Source organism: Leucopleurus acutus (genome assembly GCF_964270905.1).
Source record: "Leucopleurus acutus genome assembly, chromosome: 5".
Classification (NCBI taxonomy): domain Eukaryota; kingdom Metazoa; phylum Chordata; class Mammalia; order Artiodactyla; family Delphinidae; genus Leucopleurus; species Leucopleurus acutus.
The window spans coordinates 134688975-134713105 of record NC_139147.1 but is presented as its reverse complement, the minus strand read 5'-3'; the positions used below and the strand labels follow the sequence as shown (position 1 = coordinate 134713105).

General features: G+C 46.0%; 1 protein-coding gene across 1 annotated transcript in view; it reads left to right on the top strand.

Annotated features, from left to right (window-relative positions):
• RFTN1 (raftlin, lipid raft linker 1) overlaps positions 1 to 24131 on the top strand; it is a 204244-nt gene that overhangs the window by 117534 nt on the left and 62579 nt on the right. Inside the window, exon 5 of the mRNA XM_082839511.1 lies at positions 23507 to 23855. Coding sequence (XP_082695637.1) covers positions 23507 to 23855 — 349 coding nt within the window. The remainder of the gene's footprint in view (positions 1 to 23506; positions 23856 to 24131) is intronic.

The following is a 24131-nucleotide window of genomic DNA, read 5'->3' as shown; positions in this document are numbered from 1 at the left end:
ATGATGGGAGAGCTCACTCATTCCTGCAGAGGGAGAGAGGAGAGAGCTCTGGGGAGGATCCAGAGAAGGAGAAAAAGAAATGGCTTTTAAAAGAAGCACGGGGAGAAAGGGAAGAGCGTGATGTTCCAGAATCTGCGGGAAGAGACCAGGGAATACCGTAACAGCAGGAAAGAGGTCAAGTTGGAAGCCACTGCGGGTGGGAGGTCGCCCACTGGGTTTGACCACTGGAGGCCACTGATAAGTCTCACAAGAGCAATTTTTAAGGGATGGGGCAGGCAGAGACCCCTCACATTCTGGGTTTAAGAATACGTAAGTATAGATAGAGGCTAAGACAGGGTACAGGTCGAAGGAATTCTTGTTAGTTTGTTTTGAATAGGAGAATTGAGCATCTTTAAAAGCTGAAAGGTACTGATAGAGAAGGAAAAGTTAATGGAAGTTAGAGGTGATAAAAAGCAGAGGCAGGGGCTTCCCTGGTGGCGCAGTGGTTGAGAGTTCGCCTGCCGATGCAGGGGACACGGGTTCGTGCCCCGGTCCGGGAGGATCCCACATGCCGCAGAGCGGCTGGGACCGTGAGCCATGGCCGCTGAGCCTGCGCGTCCGGAGCCTGTGCTTCGCAACGGGAGAGACCAAAACAGTGAGAGGCCCGCGTACAGGAAAAAAAAAAAAAAGCAGAGGCAGGTCCAGGGTGGGGTGATCTGCACATGTGGGATGGGACACCCTCTCCCTTGAGGCTGGGGTAGGAGGCAGGAGGGCCTCACAGGCTTAGACGCTCACAGTGGAGGGAACAATGCAGGAGCTGCTGCCTGGAGGCCTGTTTGCTTATAAAGTTCCTTTTCTGCTCTTTTCCCTGGCCTGTGAGCTCCCTGTTCTGTCCTGAGAGGTTAGCTGAAGTTAATTTGATCCTGAGGGGAGGGAGGGCGTTGTGTGCTTGTCTTGATCACTCCGCCCAAAACGAGACAAACTCTTATGCTTCGTTTTGTGCATGAACTTAAGACCCAGTACCGGTGGCCAAGGTTCACCCATGTTTCTGTGACCAGACCTTTGAGGTGTTGTCTGGGGAGGCCTTAGCCAGTCCAGGTACTGTCCCTGGTCACAGGAGGCTTACAGCCTAGCTGAGAGCAGGTAGTCACAGGGTGGAGGTCTCATCACAAAGGGTATGTGCTCCGGAGTGGAACATGGTAAGGGGCCCTGACCCAGGCAGGCAGTGGGAGGAGAGGGTGGTGCACTAAGAAGTGGGGTTTGCACTGAGATCTGAGGGTTAAACAGGTGAGAGAGAGTGGAGGTAGTGGGATCTGGAAGGACTTGGAAAAAGGCCAGGAGGTGGGGGGGCATGTTTCGTCAGAGGAACGGGACGGAGGCCGTTTTTTGTTTTTTTTTTTTGTGGTACGCGGGCCTCTCACTGTTGTGGCCTCTCCCATTGTGGAGCACAGGCTCCGGACGCGCAGGCTCAGCGGCCATGGCTCACGGTCCCAGCCGCTCTGCGGCATGTGGGATCCTCCCGGACCGGGGCACAAACCCGTGTCCCCTGCATCAGCAGGCAAACTCTCAACCACTGTGCCACCAGGGAAGCCCACAGAGGCCATTTTGACTTGACCGCAGAGATTGGAGGGTGAGGCTGGAGAGTCAGGACTTATGTGCAGGGCCCACAGACCAGCAGCAGGATTTGGGTTTTTCTCCCAAATGCAGTGGAAAGCCGCTGGGGGGGCGGCTTTTAGGAGGAGCTAGAGAATGATACCAGATTTACATTTTGGAAAGATCAGAACGGCTGCGGGGTAGAGACTGGATGGGGGGCAGGGGTGGGTGCGGTTAGGATCCTGTTGGAGTGTCTCTTTGTAGATGGTTAGGTTGTAGCTTAGCTTACAGTCAGAACAGCATCATGGTGGAGATGTGGTTGGATTTAAGGACTGCGGAGCCAGGGGGATCACCAGGGCTGTTTACGGATCGAATAACGGCATGGTAGGGAGGGAGGGACCAGGCTGGTTTGGCCTGTGCCGCTGAAGGAATGGAGGCCTCTGCTGAGATAAGAAAGTCTGTGGGACAGGCCATCGTTTCTGTGGTCCAGGAGCTCAGGGCAGTGGTCTGGGCTGGAGATACCGGCTGGTAGATGGTGAATGGTGCCATGGCCATGATGAAATCACTTAGGAAGGAAGGGAGGGTGTGAAGGAAGAGGGCCTCCATCGGAAGCCAGAGGAATTGGAGCATTCACTGCTGGGCAGAGAAAAGAGGCAGAAAGTGAGTGGCTAGAGAGGTCCAGGGGAGACTCGGGGAGGGCGGGTGATGGAGGCTGAGGATGCTTCAGCAGGGGAGGGCTTGTCAACACTGTTGGTGCTTCTGAGACTAAAAATAAGAAATAGCCATTGGTGGGATGGCCATGAGGTCATTGGTGATCTCCATGGAAGCTATTGCTGTGGCCCCTCCCCTCCCGGTACATACTTTACAAGGCCTGATCCAAAAAGCCTTTGGGTTATAATTAAAAACCACTGCCCGGGGCTTCCCTGGTGGTGCAGTGGTTGAGAGTCCGCCTGCCGATGCAGGGGACACGGGTTCGTGCCCTGGTCCGTGCCGCGGAGCGGCTGGGCCCGTGAGCCATGGCCGCTGAGCCTGCGCGTCCGGAGCCTGTGCTCCGCAGCGGGAGAGGCCACAACAGTGAGAGGCCCGCGTACCGCAAAACAAACAAACAAACAAACAAAAAAACCCACTGCCCTATACCCTGTAGAACTCACGTGTGTTCCTGTGTTATTCCCAGGATGGTTCTGAGACTGTTTTTTCGTTTGTTTGTTTTACTTTTAAGTTTAAGCTGTTCTTTCTTTCTTTCCACGGGCTTGCTGAATTATCTTCATTGTTCTCCTTAATGTAATTTTTTATTAAGCAACTGAATTTTAATATCTGACTTGAGGATTAGAACTTGACCATGTAAAGCATTGTGATTTTATGTAATTTTTAGCATTTGGATCACATGTCACATAAAATAAAATAACAGAACTTGTTATCAAAAAATCAACTTGGGATTTTTAAAAGTGGCATTTAGGTGCGCACAGAACAGAGTGGCCTGTTGCTGAGTCTGTGGGCAGCCTGTGGCCGTCAGCCTGCCTTCCTTTGTGGTCTCTGCAGAGAAATTGCCCCAAATCCAAGGAATCAGAAACTCTTCTGGAGGCTGGTGGAGAAGACAAAACACTGGAGGGGAAACAGAAAGTAAACCTGAGCGAGGTGGCAGGTCTGTGCCCAAGAACACTATGTTCTAGAGAGAAATTAGGCCTGGGCATCAGGCTGTCCTCTCAGGAGGACAACCCTCCTGGGTTGCTTTTGGCACCTTGGGAAGGCTACTCTCTCCTCCATCCCCACTTGTTGGTGGGAGGTTGGAGGTGCCAGGGCTCACGTGACTTCACCTGAGGCCAGGTGTTTGGGTGGGCTGTAGGCCAGCCTGGGAGCTCCTGTAGGTGAGGGACAGATGTCTGCTTCTCCAGGACAGCACTGTGGCCTGGGGGCACCTGAGATGTACTTGGCTTCCATAGCTGCTGAAATAGGCCCCAGAGGGAGTCTGGGACGGACAAGGTGGGATAAAGCAGGTTCTGGCTCCCGTTGCCTCTGAACTGGGCTTACAACAGACAGTTGTGTTCCTTTTGGGCTGAGGGTGATGCCAAAAGGGCTGAAGATCTGAGTGATTTCCTGCTAAGCCAGCACTTCTTGATGTGTGCTCTTCCTGCAATGTTCCTTGGAAAAAGAGGTTCTGGGGCCTTGGTTAAGAATCCGCCTGCCAATGCAGGGGACACGGGTTCAATCCCTGGTCTGGGAAGGTCCCACATGCCACGGAGCAACTAAGCCTGTGCGCCACAACTACTGAGCCTGCGCTCTAGAGCCCGTGAGCCACAACTACTGAGCCTACATGCCACAACTACTGAAGCCCGTGTGCCTAGAGCCCATGCTCTGCAACAAGAGAAGCCACTGCAATGAGAAGCCCGTGCACTGAAACAAAGAGTAGCCGCCACTCGCCACAACTAGAGAAAGGCTGCATGTAGCAATGAAGACCCAACGCAGCCATAAATAAATAAATAAATAAATAAATAAAAATAGGTTCTGCAGTCCAGAATGTTTGGGAAACAGGCAGGGTGCAAGCCCTCTTGACGGTCATGATGCTCCTTAGAAGAGTCAAGGCTCTGACAAGGTCTGCAGTAAGAAGCCTGCTTACTTAGCTTAACTCAGCGTTTCTCAAAGGTCATTTAAGAACTTTCCCCTTGTCTCTTCTCCTCCGCAAACACCTGTTTATATTGTGGAGCATACTGGGGAAAATGCACCAAGTCAACAAGGAACTCATGGAACACTTACAAACCATGGACAATCACAGGTGGTCAGCAGGTGGCAGGGCCGTCTTCTCCCTTTTTACAGTGGGTCCCTAATACAGATTGTCTCCCCACCACACAGAATTGCCATAAGCCCACATGAGTGGAGTACTTGACTGTATTTTCTTGGTTCCGCTAAAACAAGTCTTTCGGTCCCGACTCTTGGGGTAACTGTGTTTCCTAATCCTCACCCAGACCTCCAATGGAGGGCGATTAAAACTCCCTCCTCTCTTTTGTCACCCCAGAAAGATATGTGCTTGGCACCTCTGTCATCCCTCTGCTCCTTTAATAACAGACATAGCAATCTCCTAACACATCGTCAGCAAAAACTAGGTCCTTGGGTCTGGTGACAGCTGTGGAATCGTCGATAGCGTTTGCTCTGCTGTCTGGATCAGTTCCAGTTTATCTGACCTTGATCTCTTGGACTTTTGCTCCCCTTTTCTACTTTTCCCCATTGCCCCAACCTGGCCCTGGACTTCTTCTACCATAGTTGTTAATCAGATCTTCAAATATATTGGCTTTTCCAGCTTTGATTCTCATTCTTTTATCTCTTCCCTTTGGTCCCTAATCAAAAGTGGCGTTTTCAAACAATTATATATAGAATGGATAAACAACAAGGTCCTACTGTAGAGCATAGGGAACTATGTTCAATATTCTGTGATAAACCATAATGGAAAAGAACATAAAAAGAATGTATATGTCTATATAACTGAATCACTCTGCTATACAGCAGAAACTAGCACAACATTGTAAATCAACTATTCTTCAATAAAATCTTTTAAAAAGTGGCATTTTATTCCTTAGTTGTGCTGTCCAATAAAAATATAATTTGAGCCCATGTGTCATTTCAAATTCGCTAGTAGCCCTGTTAAAAAAATAAAAACAAAGGTGAAATTAATTTTAGTAATATACTTCGTTTAACCTAATGGATCCAAAATATTATGTTTTCAATGTGTAATGAGATATTTTATTTTATTTCTTTACCAACGAAATCTTGGAAATGCGGTATCTATTTTATACTTGTATCACGTCTCCATTTGGATGCCAAATTTTCAGTAAAGTGAAGTGGCCTACAAAATAAAGTTGTGTTTAACAGAAAAATAGTTTATGCAGCTTCGGTTTTTAAATTTAGTTTAAATTCATTAAAATTCAATACAATTAAGAATTCAGCTCCTTAGTTGCACCACCCACATTGCCCATGCTTGATGGCCATGTGTGGCTGGTGGCTACTGTCTGGGACAGCATAGTTCTGCAGGATTCATTTATTTAAACAATTTTCAGTTCTCCGTGTTTTCTAAATTGACAGAAAATATGTGTGATTTTGAGTCTTGTCAGCCACAAGAAGAAGCGTTTATTAGACAACTGAAAGAAAATTTTCCTCATGGAAAGACCCAAAAACTACACTGGGGTCAACTTTACCATATAACCTTTGAGGAATATATTTGAAATACATTTCCTTTTAGAATATTAATTATTAATTTAGTTCTTCATGCATACTTTAAATTATCTAAGAACACATAAATTTGGAAATTTCCCGCCCCATGTTTACATTTGCTTTCCCCGCCCCATGTTTACATTTCGTGAAACAGTTTTGTTCCAACCCTTTTCATGCATCTTTGCCCTTAGTGTCTCTGTCATCACCAGAGGGACTTCTGGGAGTTTCTAACACAGGTTTCAAGATCATCATGTTTACTTTCATCCAAATTGTGTGGAATTCGGCACTCTTAAAATTCATGAATGATGCTGTCACTGGAAACTCTATCCTAAGTCCTAAGTGCCCATTCATTTGACATTAGGATAGTTTTTTCTTATCCAGCTCATACGTGAATGAGAAATCACCATAATGCAACCACTTACTCTGCGTAGCTCTTTTAAAAGTCTCTTTATTAAAAATAACATAAATACAGGAGAGTGCATAAATCGTAAGTGAGTTTGCACAAAATGTACTTACCTGGGTACCAGCACCCAGGTCAAGAAACAGAACAGCTCAGGGAGCCTCCAATGGCCACTCCCATCACCCCGCCTCCTTCTCCTCCCCAAAGGTAGCCTCTGTCTAGTTTCTAACACCAAAGGTTAGCTTAGCTGGGTTTTGAACTTTATGGAAGTGTAATCTTTGTAAATGGCGTCTTTTGCTCAACACTCTGTCTGTGAGATTCATCCAGGTCCCAGTAGCACATTTGCATTCGTGCATATAATTCCTTGCAGTGTTTTGAAAAGCGATCTTTAAGAAGCATGCTTACTACAGCTCCCCCCAAATTTTGTTTCACGCTATAGGAATTATTTTAAGCTTTTGCTGAATGTATTTACCTCCTTTTAAAAACTCAAATGCATCAGATGACTTCAGTAAACGTCCCAAATAAGCTTTGACTGGTGTGCTTTCCCCAGTCGGTATTTGTTTTTCAAAATAAAGTGACAGAGAGTCCTTGCCTTGTGAGAGACTTTGTAAAAGTCTGTAAATGTGTGAACTAACTCCCTCTTTCCTGAGAAATAATATTTGGGGGGGTGGGTGGGTAAAACCCAGGGGATATCCAGGTTACATCCTGGAGATGCAGCGTGGGATTTTGTATGCACTGTGTATTTCCCCTTTCAGTTCACTGTGAATCGGGTCACCAAGTTGTGGTTATTGAATTCGGTCTAACCCTTGGCAGGGGACATCACTTTTATGAAACATCTTCCCCCCGAGATACTTGCGTGCCTACTCCCTCCCTTCCTTCACATCTTCGCTCGAGTTCGCTTTCTCAGCACCCTGCCCATCATTTTATTTATTATTGAAGTATAGTTGATTTACAACATTGTGTTAGTTTCAGGTGTACAACAAAGTGATTCAGTTATATATATAACTGAATATAATATATACAATATATATATAATTCAGTTATATATATATGTAGATATATGTATATTCTTTTTCAGATTCTTTTCCCATTCTTATTATAAAATATTGAGTATAGTTCCCTGTGCTGTTCAGTAGGTCCTTGTTGGTTATCTATTTTATACATAGCAGTGTGTATCTGTTTAAAGAGCACCTTAGCCCCTGCCCTCCCCACCCTAGTGATTCCCTTCACTCTAGCTCTCTTGTATCTGTACCTCTTTTGCCTCTGAAGATACTTTACTATTTTTACTTAATTATTATGTTTATTATTTCCCATGTCTTTTTTTCCGTGCCGGGAAGAGCGGGGGTCATATATTACAGGGGTCCCCAACCCCCCGGGGCAGCAGCTGGTTAGGAACCGGGCCGCACAGCAGGAGGTGAGCGCCTGGGCGAGTGAGCGAAGCCTCATCTGCCGCTCCCCATTGCTCCCCATTGCTCGCATTACCGCCTGAGCCATCCCTCCCCCCGCCCCCGCCACGAAACCGGCCCCTGGTGCCAGAAAGGTTGGGGACCGCTGATATAGTAGATGCGCAATGAATATTTATGCAATGACGGGGCAAGACCCCGTGGATTCCCGAGCCTTGAAAGGTGTCAGAACTGTATAGGGACAGAGGTTTTTGGAGGTGAGGCAGGGAACACCAAGGTGACGGACATTCACGTGTTTTCTCCTTCCTGTCACTTGCGGTCGCTTTTGTCTGTGCTTGGGGGTGGTCGAAACTTGTTGAGTCAGCCCTCCCTGGAAGTGACTTGGGAGGGTTATAATGTCACCCGATTCCCCTTCATTCTTCCCACCAGGCGTGTTTACAAATATGGAATTTGCTGTTCTCACCAGGGAAGTTTCCAAAGTGGCATGTATGGCATGCAAAAAATATATATCCTTTATGGGAGGGGAGCATGTTGTGAGCGCTAATTATGTGCTGTCAGTGAACACATGTGGTAGCTGACGGGTTTACAGCCCGGTTGAACTTTCCCATCTGGGTTGTTTGGAGGTTCTGAGCATCCCTGCTCAGTGAGACCTCCTGTCTGCTGCTATGTCTGGGATTTAGCACAGATAGCGAGAGTGGGAATTTGGCCTGACCTCTTGGCACGTGGAGGGTGGAGCGTCTCGTCGGAGAGATGGAGTTTATCCTGGCGGGTGGCTCTTTCCCCCAAACTGGAAGGTTTCAATTTTATTGCTGGAGATTATGTGGAATCTTTTCGGAGGGTTTTGAGAGCTGGTGTGACAGGGTTACAACCCATGTAAGGTTTTCCCCTCTTCTGCTTTCGGGAGAATTCCCGTTCAGAGAGCCCGATCCCATTAGGACCAGTTAGCAGTGTTGAGGATGGCTTGGGGAGGGGGTAGGGAGGGGCTGCTTACCAAGTACTCAATTCCTGAAACCAACTTGCCTCTTCCAGGAGAAATCTGGAACTTTAAAAGCCCAGTTCCAGATTTGTCCCCTGATTCCACTAAAGGAAACCTACTGCTTAACGAATCATGGGCCGGCGTTTAGGAGGGACACATCATTTTCGCAAATTTTTGGTTCTCTTATGTGTCAAATGAGTTTTTGCACATCCGTCATCTTGAATATTCTGTGATTGTGTGGTCAACCTGACTTTTAAATTATTTCTCCCTCATTATCAAAAAAAAAGATTGATTAATTCTGGTTTTTAATGGTGGCGTGCTGAATTTCAGTGCCACGTGCCCTCATTTTGTGAATCTTGCTGGGCACATCTTAATATTCCCTGTGTTCTTCATCTAGTAAATCAATGTTTGTTGACTGACAATGATTTTGTCTTCCCCCTTAACTAATAACTGTGACTGGAGTTCGGTACAACAGCTATTATTTTCTTTCTTTAAAGCTAAAAGTAAATATTGCCTTTTAACACTCCAATGGGAAAAAGAAATCTGTTGTAAGGAAAATCTAAATGATTCACTTATGACTTCTTAAGTGTTTAAAAGACTGAAAAATAAGATAGATGACCATTTTGTGAGTGGTGCTGTAATCTGTAGAGGTATGTTTGGACCAATGGCCCACATATTCTAATAACTATTATAAACCTAGCCTAAGCAATAAGAGAAAGTAGGCTAAACCAAGGTTTCCCATCTAATTAATTACTTCCCAGTCTGTGTGTCCATTCTGTTAGCCTTATAGCAGCATTCCGAGGTACTGAAAAGGTCGCTGTGGAGGATGGCTAGTAAGGATGTTATTGTTTGGGATAGCAGGGATGTTATTGGTGCGGTAGTAGAGAGCTTGCTTTTTTTCAGCTTTATTGAGATATAATTGACAAATAACATTGCGTAAGTTTAAGGTGTACAACGTGATGATTTGAGATATTGTTAAATGACTACCACGTTAATCCAAAGTTACCATTTCCCACGTGTGCTGAAAATATTAACATCTACTCCTTTAGCAAATTTCAATTATACAACACATACAGTATTGTTAACTACAGTCATCATGGTGTCCATTACATCCTCAGAATGTATTCATCTTACAACTGGAAGTTCGTACCCTTTGACCCACATGTCCCTATTTCCCCTGCCCCCCTAGCTCCTGGTAAGCACCATTCTACTCTACATTTCTTTGAGTTTGACGTTTTTAGATTCTACATATGAGTGACGTCATCCAGTATTTGCCTTTCTTTGTCTGACTTATTTCACTTAGCACAATGCCTTCCAGGTCCATCCATGTTGTTGCAAGTGGCAGGATCGGCTTCTTTTTCATGGTTGAATAATGTTCCATTGCACACACATACCACCCTTCCTTTAAGTAGGGACGTTATCGTTGGCAGTGATAGGGATGCTATTGGTGGGGATAGTAAGGATGTTATTGGTGGGGTGATAAGGACGTTATTGAGCGCAGTATACCTGAAGAGACGGAAAAACTTTAAAGGAAAGTGTTTAAATATATTCTTGGTAGAAATAAATTTAGCTTTTGATGGAACTCTTCATCGTTCAGTTGGGGTGGAAACTTTATTTCAAAGACTTCCCATTTTGAATGAGAGATGCTGTTGCCACTCTGACCTCTGAGACACTCCCCGGAGGGCAAGGGAAGATTCTCTTTATGACACCTTAAGAATACAGATGGATTTTTTTCCGAAGCCTCAAGCACAGGGTTTCTTGGTGACTTTTTCTGCGTCTGATGGTGCCTGGGAATGTGGGCATCGTCCTGTGGCGTTCCTAAATAGTAAGACGTAATCACTAATGCATGTGCTGCGTGTTTGTAACATGTGATAAACAAGAACCGAGCCTCCGTGTGCCTACGGTTTTGCTCAGCCAGTTAATAATGTAAGGCACGCTGCGGGGGCCGTGCTTACCTCCGGGAGCCCGCCTGTGCCACCAGTTCAGAGGCATCATCACAAACTGAGAGGCTAATTACAAATTACTCTTACCTCTTTATTAAAGCAGGTCCCTAGAGGCCCACTCCCTGGAAGTGTTTGTGTTATCCTTGTTTACATTTCCACATGTTTGAGAGCCCTCCTCACAGCATCCTTTATAAAGATTGTGGATTTTACTTTAAGAAAGTACTGCAGTCTGGTATCTTCCCATAGGTATGAATCAGTGAGGCTTACTCTATTTTAAGAGAATGTCTATTGCTGTGTAACAAACCACCCCAAAACATAGTGGTTTACAGTGACACCATTCATTGATTTTGCTCACAAATGTGCAACTTGGGCAGGACTTGGCAAGGCAGCTAATCTTTGCTCTACATGGTATCCTCTGGTCAGTGGCTGGGGAATACACTTGCAAGATGGTGCACCCAGGGCTTCCCTGGTGGCTCAGTGGTTGAGAGTCCGCCTGCCGATGCAGGGGACACGGGTTCATGCCCCGGTCCGGGAGGATCCCACATGCCGCGGAGCGGCTGGGCCCGTGAGCCATGGCCGCTGAGCCTGCGCGTCCGGAGCCTGTGCTCCGCAGCGGTAGTGCTGGCTACAGGCCTCTCCACAGACTGCTTGGGCTTCCTCAAAACATATGGCTGGGTTCTTCGCCCAAAACAAGGTGGAAGTCCGTGGAAATTTTATGACCAGGCCTCAAAAGTTGCATAGTCTCCTTTTCACTTTACTCATTGGTCAAGGGCCATACTGGTCCAAGGAGACACATATAGATTCCACCTCTTGTCGGGGGAGTGACAAGGTTCCAGCCTGTCATGTGGGATGAAGGACATCTTTGGAAAATACAACCTGCCACAGACATGAATTCAGACATGCTATGTTCATTTACTAGGGGAGAACTTTGAGACCATTTGGCGCTCATATGGAATGCAGAAAAAATAAAAATGAAGGCAAGAAGTGGAAATAAGGAGTTGAGTATTGAATATAAGGGTTATTGGGTATTGGAAATCATCTTTAAGTGTAATTCTCAACAGTTGTAAATGGAAAGTCCTCTCCCCCCAAAAGCAACCACCCTATTTGTTACGCAAAGAGATCACATATCTTCCCGAGATCTGAAACTCTCAGATCATTTTCATCTTCTAGAAAAACCATCCCAGGGTTCTCCAGGGTATTTACAAAAAGAACAATAAAACATTCATTTCTTTAGCACACTGTAATGGAAACCATCCCCAAGTACTTAGTTTCACTGCTCTGTTTACTGTGAGGGTTTCAAATGCCATTAGGACTGTGTTATATTTTTGCTGGTCTGGAGTCATGGGGACAGAAAAGGTTTTTTTTATTTTTTTAACTAAGGGTTAAAACTAGGACAGCATTGGTCCAACAGCGCCAGCTCAACATTTTGTTAAAGTGCCTTTCATTAATGTTCTGGAGGCCTGTGTAAGTCAGGCAGTGGTGGGGGAAAAAAAAAAGTCATGGATTCTGGATGTTAACGCAGCAATGTGGTGTGAAGGGAAACATCTGCTCCTGATTAAACTTCTCTAAACTCAGGTTCTTTTGCCTCCGTCACTTAACTGTGGTGCTGAGATTTGAGTTCCATGAAGACTCTCAAACACATTTTCCAGAACATTACCAGGAATCTTAATAAGCCCTTGAGGTTCTTTGCCCCCAAGCTTATAATTCCAGGGTCACTGCTATTACCAAAGGATAAAATTGGGGCTGTCAGCATCAGCAGTTCCAGGATTCTAGATTCTAGCTGGTTCTTTTTTTCTTTTCTTCTCTTTTTTCTTTTCCTTCCCTTCCGTTTCCTTCCCTTCCCTCCCCTCCCCTCCCCTCCCCTGCTATCCCCTGCCCTCCCCTCTCCTTTCTTTCCCTTTTCTTTTCTTCCCTTTTATTTTCCTTCCCTCCCCTCCCCTCCCCCTCCCCTCCCCTCCCCTCCCCTCCCCTCCCCTCCCCTCCCCTCCCCCTCCCCTCCCCCTCCCCTCCCCTCCCCTCCCCTCCCCCTCCCCTCCCCCTCCCCTCCCCCTCCCCTCCCCTCCCCTCCCCTCCCCCTCCCCTCCCCCTCCCCTCCCCCTCCCCTCCCCCTCCCCTCCCCTCCCCCCTCCCCTCCCCTTTTCTTTTCTTTTCTTTTCTTTTCTTTTCTTTTCTTTTCTTTTCTGGAAATGCACTGTCTTAGGCAGTGCCTTTTGAAAGAAGGCCCAGTGGAATGCCCAGTTATGAGGCATTTTTTTACTGTGATGACAAGTACTGATATTAACAAATTGTTTGCCTCTGCATATTTTCCTTCTCCTGAGGGGAAGATTGACCTGGTTTGTTAGGAGATGAACTGGAAACCCAAGGACTGCCAGGTACCTGCAGCCTCAGTTTTCTTCACTGTTAAAAATGATACAAGTAGCGAACAATGTGCACATTTCACAATCTCAAATGAGTGTATTTGTAAAACATTATTGGCCCCAGATGGATATTTCCTGAAACTGTAGACTCATAGAAGTTTCCTTTCAGAAGTAACCTCAGATTCTGCAAATTTGATCTCCTGACTATTCAGTCCTTGCATAAACATTTACTGAGTACTTACCAGGGACCAGGAACTGTTTCAGATGCTGGGGACAAAGCGGGGGACAACACAGACAACACTCCTGCCCTCACGGAGCTCTCATTCAACTGGGAAAGACAGACAATAGTTTAGAAATGTGGAAATAAGTGATACGATGAAAGTTAAACAAAGAGATGTGCTGAAGAGTGACTGGGTGACCATTTTTTAGGTTGGGATGTCAGTGAAGGCCATACGGGAAGAGGGCACCCTGGTGACAAGGAGAAACCAGTCGTGGGGAGGGGAGGGAAACAGCATCCCAAACAGAGGAAGCTGCAGATGCTGAGGCCTCAGGTGGGACCGGACTTGGAGTGTAAAATAGCGAAGGAGGAGGAAGTGAAGGAGGCGTGGGGTAGGTCTCACAGGGAAAGACAGGACAGGAGAGCTGGCAGAGGGGGCGGAAGGACTGCAGGACAGCCGAGTCCACTGCCGGTCTAGATGGAAAACCCTGAGCTGTTCTTTTTGTGACCGTGAGTGGACTGGAGGGACTTGACCTTTGTGGGAGGGGCTAGCCAGAGAAAGCCAAGGATGTAAGGGCAGGAGGGATGGCTGGCGGAGGGAGCGGGTCCCATGCTGGACAGGGAGGGGTGAGGAGAGTTGTCACCCGTGTGTTTGGTACTTTTTAAAAGCAGCTTTCTCGGTCCTCACTGCTGGTCGCGTGTAACGAAGCGACCCTGTGTCTGGGTTAACTTGGACAGTTCTAGCTCATGCCTGTCGTCACAGACTAATTATTGATAACTTCACCTTTTGCTTTCAAAAGTGTCAAACTGTTTAAAGCTTGCACGACAGTTTACCAATGTTTCAACACACCGGAATCTCGTGGTGTATCACCTTTTAGTCCTGGACTGCCATGTCTACTCTGGGTCTCCCGTCTACCTCGCCCATCCTTCCCCATGGCAGGTGTAAGCTCTTCTGGCCTCTCCCACGAGCCCTGCGGTGACTCCCGGGCCCCCAGCCACTCTCTTTGCCTCCCTCCTTTTACCCTTCTCCCCCATCCATACCACATCCTGTGGAAAGATTAATGTTGCTTGGAAAAGGGCTGATTATGTCACTGCTGCCAGAAACCGTGATGGCATCTCACTGCCTCCAGAAAAGAAGTCCAGACTCTAAAGATTCAGCACTCTCCAAGATCAAGCCCTGGTATTTCACAGTATAGCTTAGAGTGTAGGACATACTATAGTAAATACATGCTGTATAACAGGTGGGAATATGGACTCTGAAGCCAGGCTGACTAGGTTTGAATCCTACCTGCCGTTTGCTAGCTGTGTGCCCTTGGGCAAGCTGTGCAACCTCTCTGTGTCTCAGTTTTCTGATCTGTAACATGGGGATAAGAAAGAAAATCTACTGTTATTGTTACAAAAGGATGAAATGAGTTAATCCACGCAAAGCTCTTAGAAGAGCTTTTGGCACGTGGTAAGCTCTCGGTAGATGGAAGCTACTGTGATTATGGATTTTTGGTCCAGGACGTTTGTCCTCCTCTGCATAACTTAGGACGCTTTCTTACCTCTGCCTTTGCTAGCCTTGTTCCTTCTTGGGTTCTTTCCCCCAAACCATTCCGTATGCACATATTCTACCTGTGGGTCAGGTTATTTTACCAACCATGGATTTCAGCAGCCACAAGACTGACAAACCGTGAAGTCTGTTGCACATCCTTCGACTTTCCCATGCGACTCTGATGAAAGTCTCTTTAAATGCTTTGCTGACATAAGCTTTTGAGGTTGATTTCTCCATTTTCTTTGTGGGTGTGCACTGGCCTTAGCGGAAGCCTGGGGGCATCTTGTAGCCTTGGTGGGAGATGCAGATCCTTCTGAGGTCCTGTGACTTGAAGGTCCCTCAGTTTTCCTGCCTGGATGATGCCACGGTCTTTGCTTTTGCTCCAAGATCCTCTTCTGAGCACGTCCATGCAAAGTTCTGCTGATGGGCAGACATTGAGGGAGATCAGGGATTTGCAGGGATCGTGCAAATCTGCCAGAGGTGACCCCTGTCTGCCCCAGCTCATGACTCTCTGTTGTGTCCTCCTGATCTGGGTGCCTCTGCTCTGTGTAGGGGAAAGCTTGGGGGTTGGACACTGACTCCAGAAAATATTCCTAAGAAATAATCTTCAATTTTACCTCAGTAAAGCTGAGAAAAGAAATCTTGAGCAGACCTGATGGAGATAAAGATAGCCCGAGAAAAGGAGAAGAATGCTGCATCTCTGCAGACAAAATAACCTGGAGCACTGACACAGGTTCCACTTTGACCAAAACATACCAACACTGTTGTGATCGGTATGGCCTTACTTGCTCAGTTTTGCTCAGCTTAAGTATCGGTTACCTTATATTCTCTTCTTCACGTTAGTACACGTGGGTACTGAAGAAATTTCAAATTTTATTTCCCACCAGATGATGTGTCTACATGACAGATATTAAATATGTATTTCTTCTGCCCTGAAATTCCTTTTCTTCTGGAAGCTTCTTTGTTCCCACAATCCAGCTATGTGAATTCCATAGGAGCTACCCTAACAATGGCCAGAGCTGATTGGCCCAGAAGTGGACACCTGACCTAAGCTGAGCCAATCAGAGCCCTTCCCTGAGATCTTTTACTTGTGTGTAGCCAGGAAGTTTTGACATTCTATCTCCAGTGGCTAAGCTATGAGCAGAAAAACTTAGAAGTTGGCAATGGCCATAGTTTCTGCCACATGGAGAAAATTGGTCCTGGAAGAGAAAGAAGAATGATGCTAACAAATAAAGAAAAGTAGGGACAAAACCTGGAGCAAGTTTCCTGACAATGCTGGAGATGCTGGTCCCAGGTCTTCCTAAGATCCTGCTCTGGCCCTACCCTGCTGGCACTTGCTCTTTGAGACACAATTGAATTGCTCCCCACAGATAGGTCTCTCCTTGTTCACCTCTCTTTTGCATCTCTGATTTAGACTTTTGACATTAGGTTGGGATCTTCTGGTGGGTTGGTTTTCACGGGGCTTTAGAAATTAGTTGAAGATCTTTGAGGGAGCTTAACAGCACACCCCCTCTTAGTTCTATTGATTTCCCATGAACTACATTTTCAGTGAACAGTGAAATTATAGGCACAATCTGAGTGAAAGAACCGAATCAGTTAACACAGGTAAGGAAGGCCAGTAAAACTCCTTTTGTCAGGACTACCTTCCCTGAACCACCAAAGGATGGATTTGTTCTCTGCTCCTACCCCAGTGTTGGACCCCATCTCTTCCTTTTGCTTTTAAGGGAGTTTACAGTTTTCCAAGTTCTTCCATCATTTCCCAAGCTTCCCACCAAATCACTCCTAATAGCAGAGGAGAATAAAATAGTACCTCCTCCTTCAACCTCAGCCTTGCCAGGGACTTAAGGGGGCAAACGGTGGTCCCTCAAACTGAGCATAGGCAGGTTGAGAAGGAGAGATCACATGGACTCTTCAGAGTCTCTGAGTTGCCCCTTGAGTTAGATCAACACATATTAAACTCAAGGTGTCAGGGATAGTGCCTATTTGCCTCCCCAGCACCTAGTGCCCAGCACATAGTAAATATTGAGTAAGTAGTTAGTGAATGAATAAATGGGTATTATTATCCCCATTTTATAGATTAGGAAACTGAAGCTCAGATAAATCAACTGAGTTGACCAGTAACATAGCTAGTGAATGGCAGGGTTGAGTCCAAAGCTTTAGGTCTCAGACTTCTTGTCTAGGGCTCATTCTGAGACCTCTCAGTCACTGAAAGAGAAAACCACAACACCAGAGGTCTACATGATCTTTCCTTGCGGCCTCATAACGGAGCTAACACACAGCAGCACTTGGTCAAAGTTTCAATTCCTGAGGCAAACTGTTAACACGTCAGAACTAAAGGCAGCTTCAGACTTGAGCTAAAACCCATGTTATTTTTGAACCTCCGTTTTCAGAAAGCTGGTACAAGAGTTTAGGCGACAGAAGATGAGAAGGGTTGTGTGTGTGTGATAAAATATTCACCGTAAAGACTCATGTGTAACCGTGCAACCCAGAACAGCATTTTTGCACCTGTTCTTGACATACGGTCCATGCCTCTGTTTGTAGGTTCCCTATGTATGTCATGGATCCCCAAAGGCTTTAAAATGTCAGCTGTCATGAAATGGTGGCCCATGAGTTATGAGGAGGGTCACAGTGGGCATTGGTCTGGTCTAGGGCCCATTTGGGATGTTTGTGTGTGTGTCTTGGTCTTGACCCTATATTATATGCATCTGCAGTCATTACTGAAAGCGCTGTTTCCATTGTTCAGTATTTCATATGGTTTATTATGCCCCACAACAGCACTGTCTATCCAGTAGAACTTTCTGTGACGATGGAAATGTTCTATATTTGCACCAAATGTTCTATGTTTGCATCCAATACTGTAGTCACCAGCCACAGAGGCTATCGAATACTTGAAATGTGGCTGGTGTGACTGAGGAATTGAATTTTTAATTTTATTTGAATTAATTTAAGTTTAAATAGTCATACTTGGCTAGTGGCTACCATGTTGGATAGTATAGCTCCATATTTTTAAGGGGTCAGTAAGTTTCTGATTCCTAGCACTAATTAGCTCATTATTTATAGGGACTCCAGTAAGTTCATCCTAAAGTTAGAAACTGCTTATAACTTATAGAAATTAAATCTAACAGTTACAGATTTAATTCTTTCAGCTCAAAATATGGTGGGGAGATTTCTTTCACCTGGGCAATGGTGACTGCTCTCCACCTTCTTGTACACTTCGGCCTCTCCCTGGGACCTTTAATCAACACCAGATTGAGTCCTTCTTTGTTCCTGTTTGGAGCACATTTCTCTCCCTGCCTTTTGGGAGCTCTTAGCCATGCCTTCCTTTCACACCCACTCCGCTTGGAATTTGGAGACCTCTAGCAGCCTGCCCTGTGTGGTCTTCTTTCCCTCACTCCTTTCACCTGCTTTTCTCCTCTATGACATTTCTCCAGAGAAACAACTCATAGGGTTATCTATCTGTCTGTCTGTCTGTCTATATCATGAGACTGGAATCGAGATTGATTTATTTTAAGGAATTGGCTCATGTGATTGTGAGAGCTGGCCAGTCCCAAATCTGCAGGGCCATTTGGCAGGCTAGAGGTTCGGGTGAGAGTGATGTTGCAGCCTTGAGTCTGAAGGTTGAAAACTCAGGCAGATTGTCTGGAGGCAGAATTCCTTCTTCTTTGGAAGATCTCACTCTTTGCTCTTAAGGCCTTCAACTGATTGGGTGAGGCCTACCCACATTATAGAGGGTGATTTGCTTTACTTAAAGTCAATGGACTGTAGATGTTAATCACATCTAAAAATACCTTTACCGCAATCTCTAGGCCAGTGTTGACAACTGGTCACCGTAGTTTATCCAGGTTGACACATAAAATGAACCATGACACCTTCTTCATTAGATTCAGACCAGATTGTCCTGGACTCCCTCTAACCCTTCACCTGTGCCATCTCATATGGCCTGTGGGTAGTCCAGTTCCTACTGACCCGTCAGCAGGAGTCTTTTCTGCTCCTTTTCCTGTGTTACTTATGTCTTTCATTTTTCCCAAACTCAACCCATGTCCCATTTCTCCCTAACTGGTTTTACCCTAGTTGATAAATGTAAACAAATATGTGTATAAGACCAAACAAAGTATATATTTGCACTCAGACGCAGCAGCATGGTATTCATTTTGAAAGTAGGGTAACAGACAGGACGTCCTAGAGTATCAGGAACTATCCCAATGTCATGCTGTTATCTTTAATCAAAATGATTCTTGAAATATATAACCAAAGATGACATCATTTGCCCATGCATTGAGCCTTTATAGAAATAAAGTTTTCAAAAAGAAAAAATAAATCTTTTTCACATGATGATCTCTGGTTTTAGGTTGGGAAAATACAGTTACCATTGAATTTGTTCTTACTCATCATAGATCAGTTGAATGAAGTCTTGGGTCAGTTGAAAACGTTAATTTTTGATGCCTAAACCAGCAATTGTTACTCCTTTAAGTGTTGGGGGTGGGATGGTTTTTAAATGCAGTAAACATGAGAAAAGGTGGATGAGGGTGTATTTCAGTTTAAACTCGTATCCGACTGGGCATCTTGGCACAGGTTGGATGGTGTAATGTGGAAGAGCGCTGTCCTGAGGGCGCACCAGTTTGCATTAAGACACTCAGAGTCAGATCTGGGCTTTGCCATGATCTAATCACAGATGTTAGAGAAACTCTTTGGGCATGCGTGTGACAGTCTGTGGGGAATTCCTTACCCAAAGTGGCTTGGATATTCAGGATTTGATCTTCTGTATGGATTCGATTCCACCATCTTGAAGACCTGGTGTAGCTTGAAGTCATGGTGGTGTCCAGCCGCTGATGAGCCCCTGAAAGTAAAGGGATCTGAGATGTCTGGAGAACGGGGGAGGGATTCCAGAGACATCGTGGGATAAATCTGGCAGGATGTGGTGAGCAGTTACACAGGGTTACAGAAAGGGAAGAACTGAAGAAGATGCCTTTACTCCAGTGTGAGGGACAAGGTCCACAGTAGACCCATCAGCTGTGATCATTGGTCATGTAGGTCTGAGCTCCAGAGGAAAGTCAGGACTGGAAAGTCCAAATTTGGGAATTATTAACATATGACTAGTGGCTAAGTCCAGGTGAGTAGCGGAGGTTCCCATGGGGAGTTTGGGGTGAGGAGAGCTGGTGGCCAGGGATGAACCCTGATGAACACCATCTAGTGCCCACCTTTCTGATGTGTGTGAGACTTGCTTAATGAAGATTAGGAATGAATAAATGAATACATGAGTGAACGAGAAACAAACAGGATTCAGTTTGACAAACACAGTCAAGTGACATTACGAAAAAGAAAAGAAAGTCCCCGTTCTAGGATAAGGTAGAAAACCAAAGGCGTCAGGGCCCCGAGGGTCTAGCCAAATACTGATCTTTATAAAATCTAAATGCAGGTCTTCTAGTTAAAGAAGACTACTCACCCTTTCTCGTAAACAATTTGGCAGCCTGTACCAAGCCTTTGAAAAGTTGATATCCCTTGACCCATTAATTCCACTTCCAGGAATCCACCCCAAGGAAGTAAATAGAGCTGCAGACAAAGATTTGTGCATGAAGGTGTTTCATACTCTTGAGACACACTTTCCCTGGAAGGTTTGAAATGGGGAGGGGGGAGCATCTTTACCACTTAACTTGAGCATCTTTTTAAGTTTTGATACTGTGCAGTACTAGGTGCAGGATACCACATTTTCATTAATGTTTAAGATAAAAGATGAGCATTCAAAGAAATCTTGTGCTTTGCCCTCAGACCCTCGACCTTCACCTCCTCTGTCTCAAGAGTTACTATGGGGCTTCCCTGGTGGCGCAGTGGTTGAGAGTCCCCCTGCTGATGCTGGGGACACGGGTTCGTGCCCCAGTCCGGGAGGATCCCACATGCCGCGGAGCGGCTGGGCCCGTGAGCCATGGCCGCTGGGCCTGCGCGTCCGGAGCCTGTGCCCCGCAGCGGGAGAGGCCACAACGGTGAGAGGCCCGCGTACCGCAAAAAAAAAAAAAAAAAAACAAAGAGTTCCTATGGTGCGAAAGTTAGGGACCTGTTGCTGTGGGGTGAAGTCAGAGCCTTTGTTGGCTTGGTATTCTGTGACATCGATGGTGTGGCCCTTGTGATTTCCAATACAGCCTCATTTCTGCACGCTCCTGGCTTCTCATGTCATGTTCCAGAAATGTTTCTAGAAATTTCTTCAATACTCAGGCTGTTGCACACCATCAAGCCTTTGCCCGTGATGATCCGTCCATCTCTTTACCTGCACTGCCCTGTCCCTTTTTTTCACCCATCTGGTGAACTCCTATTCATCCTTCAAAGCCTCCCGCAGATTGGGTCCCCTAATAGGATTTGTTTAGCACGACATTTTGGGGAAAAAATTGAATTTGAATGTTGTCGGTGAGGCATGCACATTCCAGCTCTGCCACACCCCTCACGTCTTCTAGTTGTGTTGCAGTCTTACTCCATTTCGTTTATTACAGCCCTGACCTGTGAGAAACGTCTCAGTGTCCCCTTCAGGCAGAAGTAATCTATACCTTTCTATACCTTTCTATTCATTATTGCGCTTAGCACCCTCTATGAGAAATTTCTGGAATATTTACTTTTTTCAATTATAAAGGTAATATGCATGCTTATTAGATAAATTTTGAAAAATTACACACAAATATTATACAGCTGTCATACTGTGTCTAAAAAGTGTAGAATCTTGATTTTTTTATATAACGTTATAATATAAGCATTATTGTGCCATGTTTGTATAATATTCTTAAAGTCCGTTTACAATAATTGGCTGAATCTTTTGAGAGTCAGGACTCCTATTTTGTATCCCCCAGAACCTAAGTGTGATGTTGGTTTGAGCCAGTATAGGGACTTAATAAATGTTTGTTGGAGTCTAGGGCTGAAAAATCAATTGGTCTCCATCCCTACCTTCTAGGAGCTCTTCTGGGAGAGGAGATACATTTCCACTCATTATGTAATGTATTCATTCATTCATTCATTCAACAGATACTTATTGATCACCTCCTATATGTCAGACAAATTACTAGCTTGTTACGCTTCTCTCTTCTTGACCAGGAGTCTTTCCTTATTTCGTTTGGGACTGTGAAATCCCTTGCATTTCTCTTTTCACTTGTGCTGCCAGGAAGCTCAGAGCTATGCTTTGTACATATTACCTTCCCTCAACCTAAGGCTCTTTGGTATAATTATCTCCTCAGTCTTTTCTTTTAAAACTTTTGTGACCTGTATGTTGTTTTAGAAGCTTTCCAAAACAATTTCTAAGAGTAGATAGATATCACAGATTAATGGGTAAAAAATGAATTTTCAGGATGGAAAGGATGACTTTAAGTTTCTTTTTTAAGTTTTGAAGCATGAATTGAGCCAACCATGGGCACTTGTGTGGGCACATACATATCCAAGAACTGGATACTTTGACGTGTATCCACTTGACCTTGTACTTAAGTGAATGAACTTGGGCCCAAGCCAAACCTGGCTTTGAACCTGGCTACCCACAGCTTGCTTTATGACTTTAATGTCTCTGGGCCTTGGTGTCCTCATCTGAAATGAGGATCGTGATACCATGCAGGGTCATTCAAGGGTTAAGCAAAACAATTTATATGAAGCACATAGTGTAGGGCTTGACACGTAGTAGGTCTGTGATAGATGACAATTAATACTGTTGTTATCATTACATCTAGCACAGGCTAGACCTTACAGAAAGACTGGGCTGTACATTCGTGGAGCTGCTCCAGGCCATTTTCTAGAATGGCCAGTGTTGAACTAAAATGACCTCCTGTTTTAAGTTAGGGTGGGTCATCCGGGGAGGGCTGCCAAGGCTTGCTTCTCCTTTAGAGAGTAGCTCCGTGCTGGTATTTCTTACTAATTCTCAAATGACAGGAGATGATCACTGCAGAAGCCTCGAGATTTTCTGAGGTCATTCACTGGGGGGTTGGTGACTAAGACTCACAGAGCTCTGAGGTCTCCACCTCCTGATTTATTTGTAAAGTGACTTCAGCCTTCTTGCCCAGAAAGTCCCCGAAAGCCCATCTTCTAGTTTTGGCCAGCTCTTCTTGATTTTATTCAGCTATTACTTTCAGTTTGTTTTTCCCTTATGACTATCACACTCAATTGCCTGGGGTATATTTTAGGGAGGGGAGCGTTCACGGGGTACAGAGCTCAGTGTGGCCATCCGTCCCCCATCTTGAGGCTTAGGAGGTGAGAAGGTGCCACCTGTTACCTGGACTGGATGGTGGGTGCAGCGTCATGGGTTGGCCCGAAGTGATGCCCGTGGGCTGGGTGTGGACTGATATCCTCAGATGTCCCCTCTTGCGGGGCTGCGCGCGTCAGCTTTCGCGCGGTGATTCTCCCCACCTCTGCTCTTCTCTGCCAAAACAATTGTTTCAGAGAGGAAGCTCTTTGGGTCATAAAATGTCATCTGGTAGTTAGTATATGGTTATATAGACGTATTGAGTTATATAGTAGCCTGATGAGCAGGAAGTAGGTGATTCATCAGAAAAAAAAAATAACAAGAAAATAAACTCTTACCAAAATGAACTTCCTCTTTCAGCCACTCTTTGTTCCAGCTCATCCTTTTAGAACCTTCTTCCAGCTTCTTAGAAAACAATTGTCAGTCGGGACTAACACAGTGTTTCAAAGAGAGGCCGTCGCAGGCCTTCATAGCCAAATGCATTATTTTTCCGTAGTTTAAAAAAAAATAAGCCCCACACTCTCTGTCTCCAGGCGGGCCAGGGTTGGGGTGTGGGCGCTGCCTTGAAGACACGGAACCTTTGCCAGCTCGAGAGACTTCATGTTCAAACAGAAATGTCCTCCAAGGCCTCCCTGAGGTATTTCGTTGCCCCTTTGCTAGAACATCCCATTCACTTGTTTCCCTTCGTTCTGTTTGCCTCACAGATCCAGGAGGCTGCGAGTCGGGGCCTGAAGTTCGTCGGGGTCATACCTCAGTACCACTGCTCTGGGCACTCGGCAGGTGGCAGCCCCCCAGCGGATGCGCGGGATGCGACCGAGGAACCTGGCAGGTGTGTGGCTACAGAGAACCTGGGGGCTGCCGACGCTCCGGTGGGGATGGACAGAAGCCCAGAGCCCGGCCAGGGCCCGAGAGGGGAGGCGCCCACCGCCCAGCAGCCCGGCTCGCCCTCGGGAGCCGGGGTTGGCACAGAATCCCCTCCATGCGGGGTGAGCGAGACTCTGGATGGACCGGATGGGGACGCACTGGAAGGGCATGGAGAGCCACTCTCGGGAAGTAAGTATGTCAGTGCTGGGACTCTGACCCGCTGAGAGAGAGGCTGCTAGCTTGTCAGTAATCCCCTTGGCATTTTAGGAAAATGAATGGAACTAGAGTGTAGAGGGAGCGGGCCATCAAACAGGAGAAACTGTCAAGCTGTTTTCTGGGCCTCCTGACTGTCTCCTGCCTGAAGCTGTGACTTCCAGGGGTGTGGAGGGGAAGGGGGGGCGGGGCAGGGGGGCAGAACCACATGACGTTGACTCGTAGTTGCTCCAGATGGTCACGTGTGAAGTA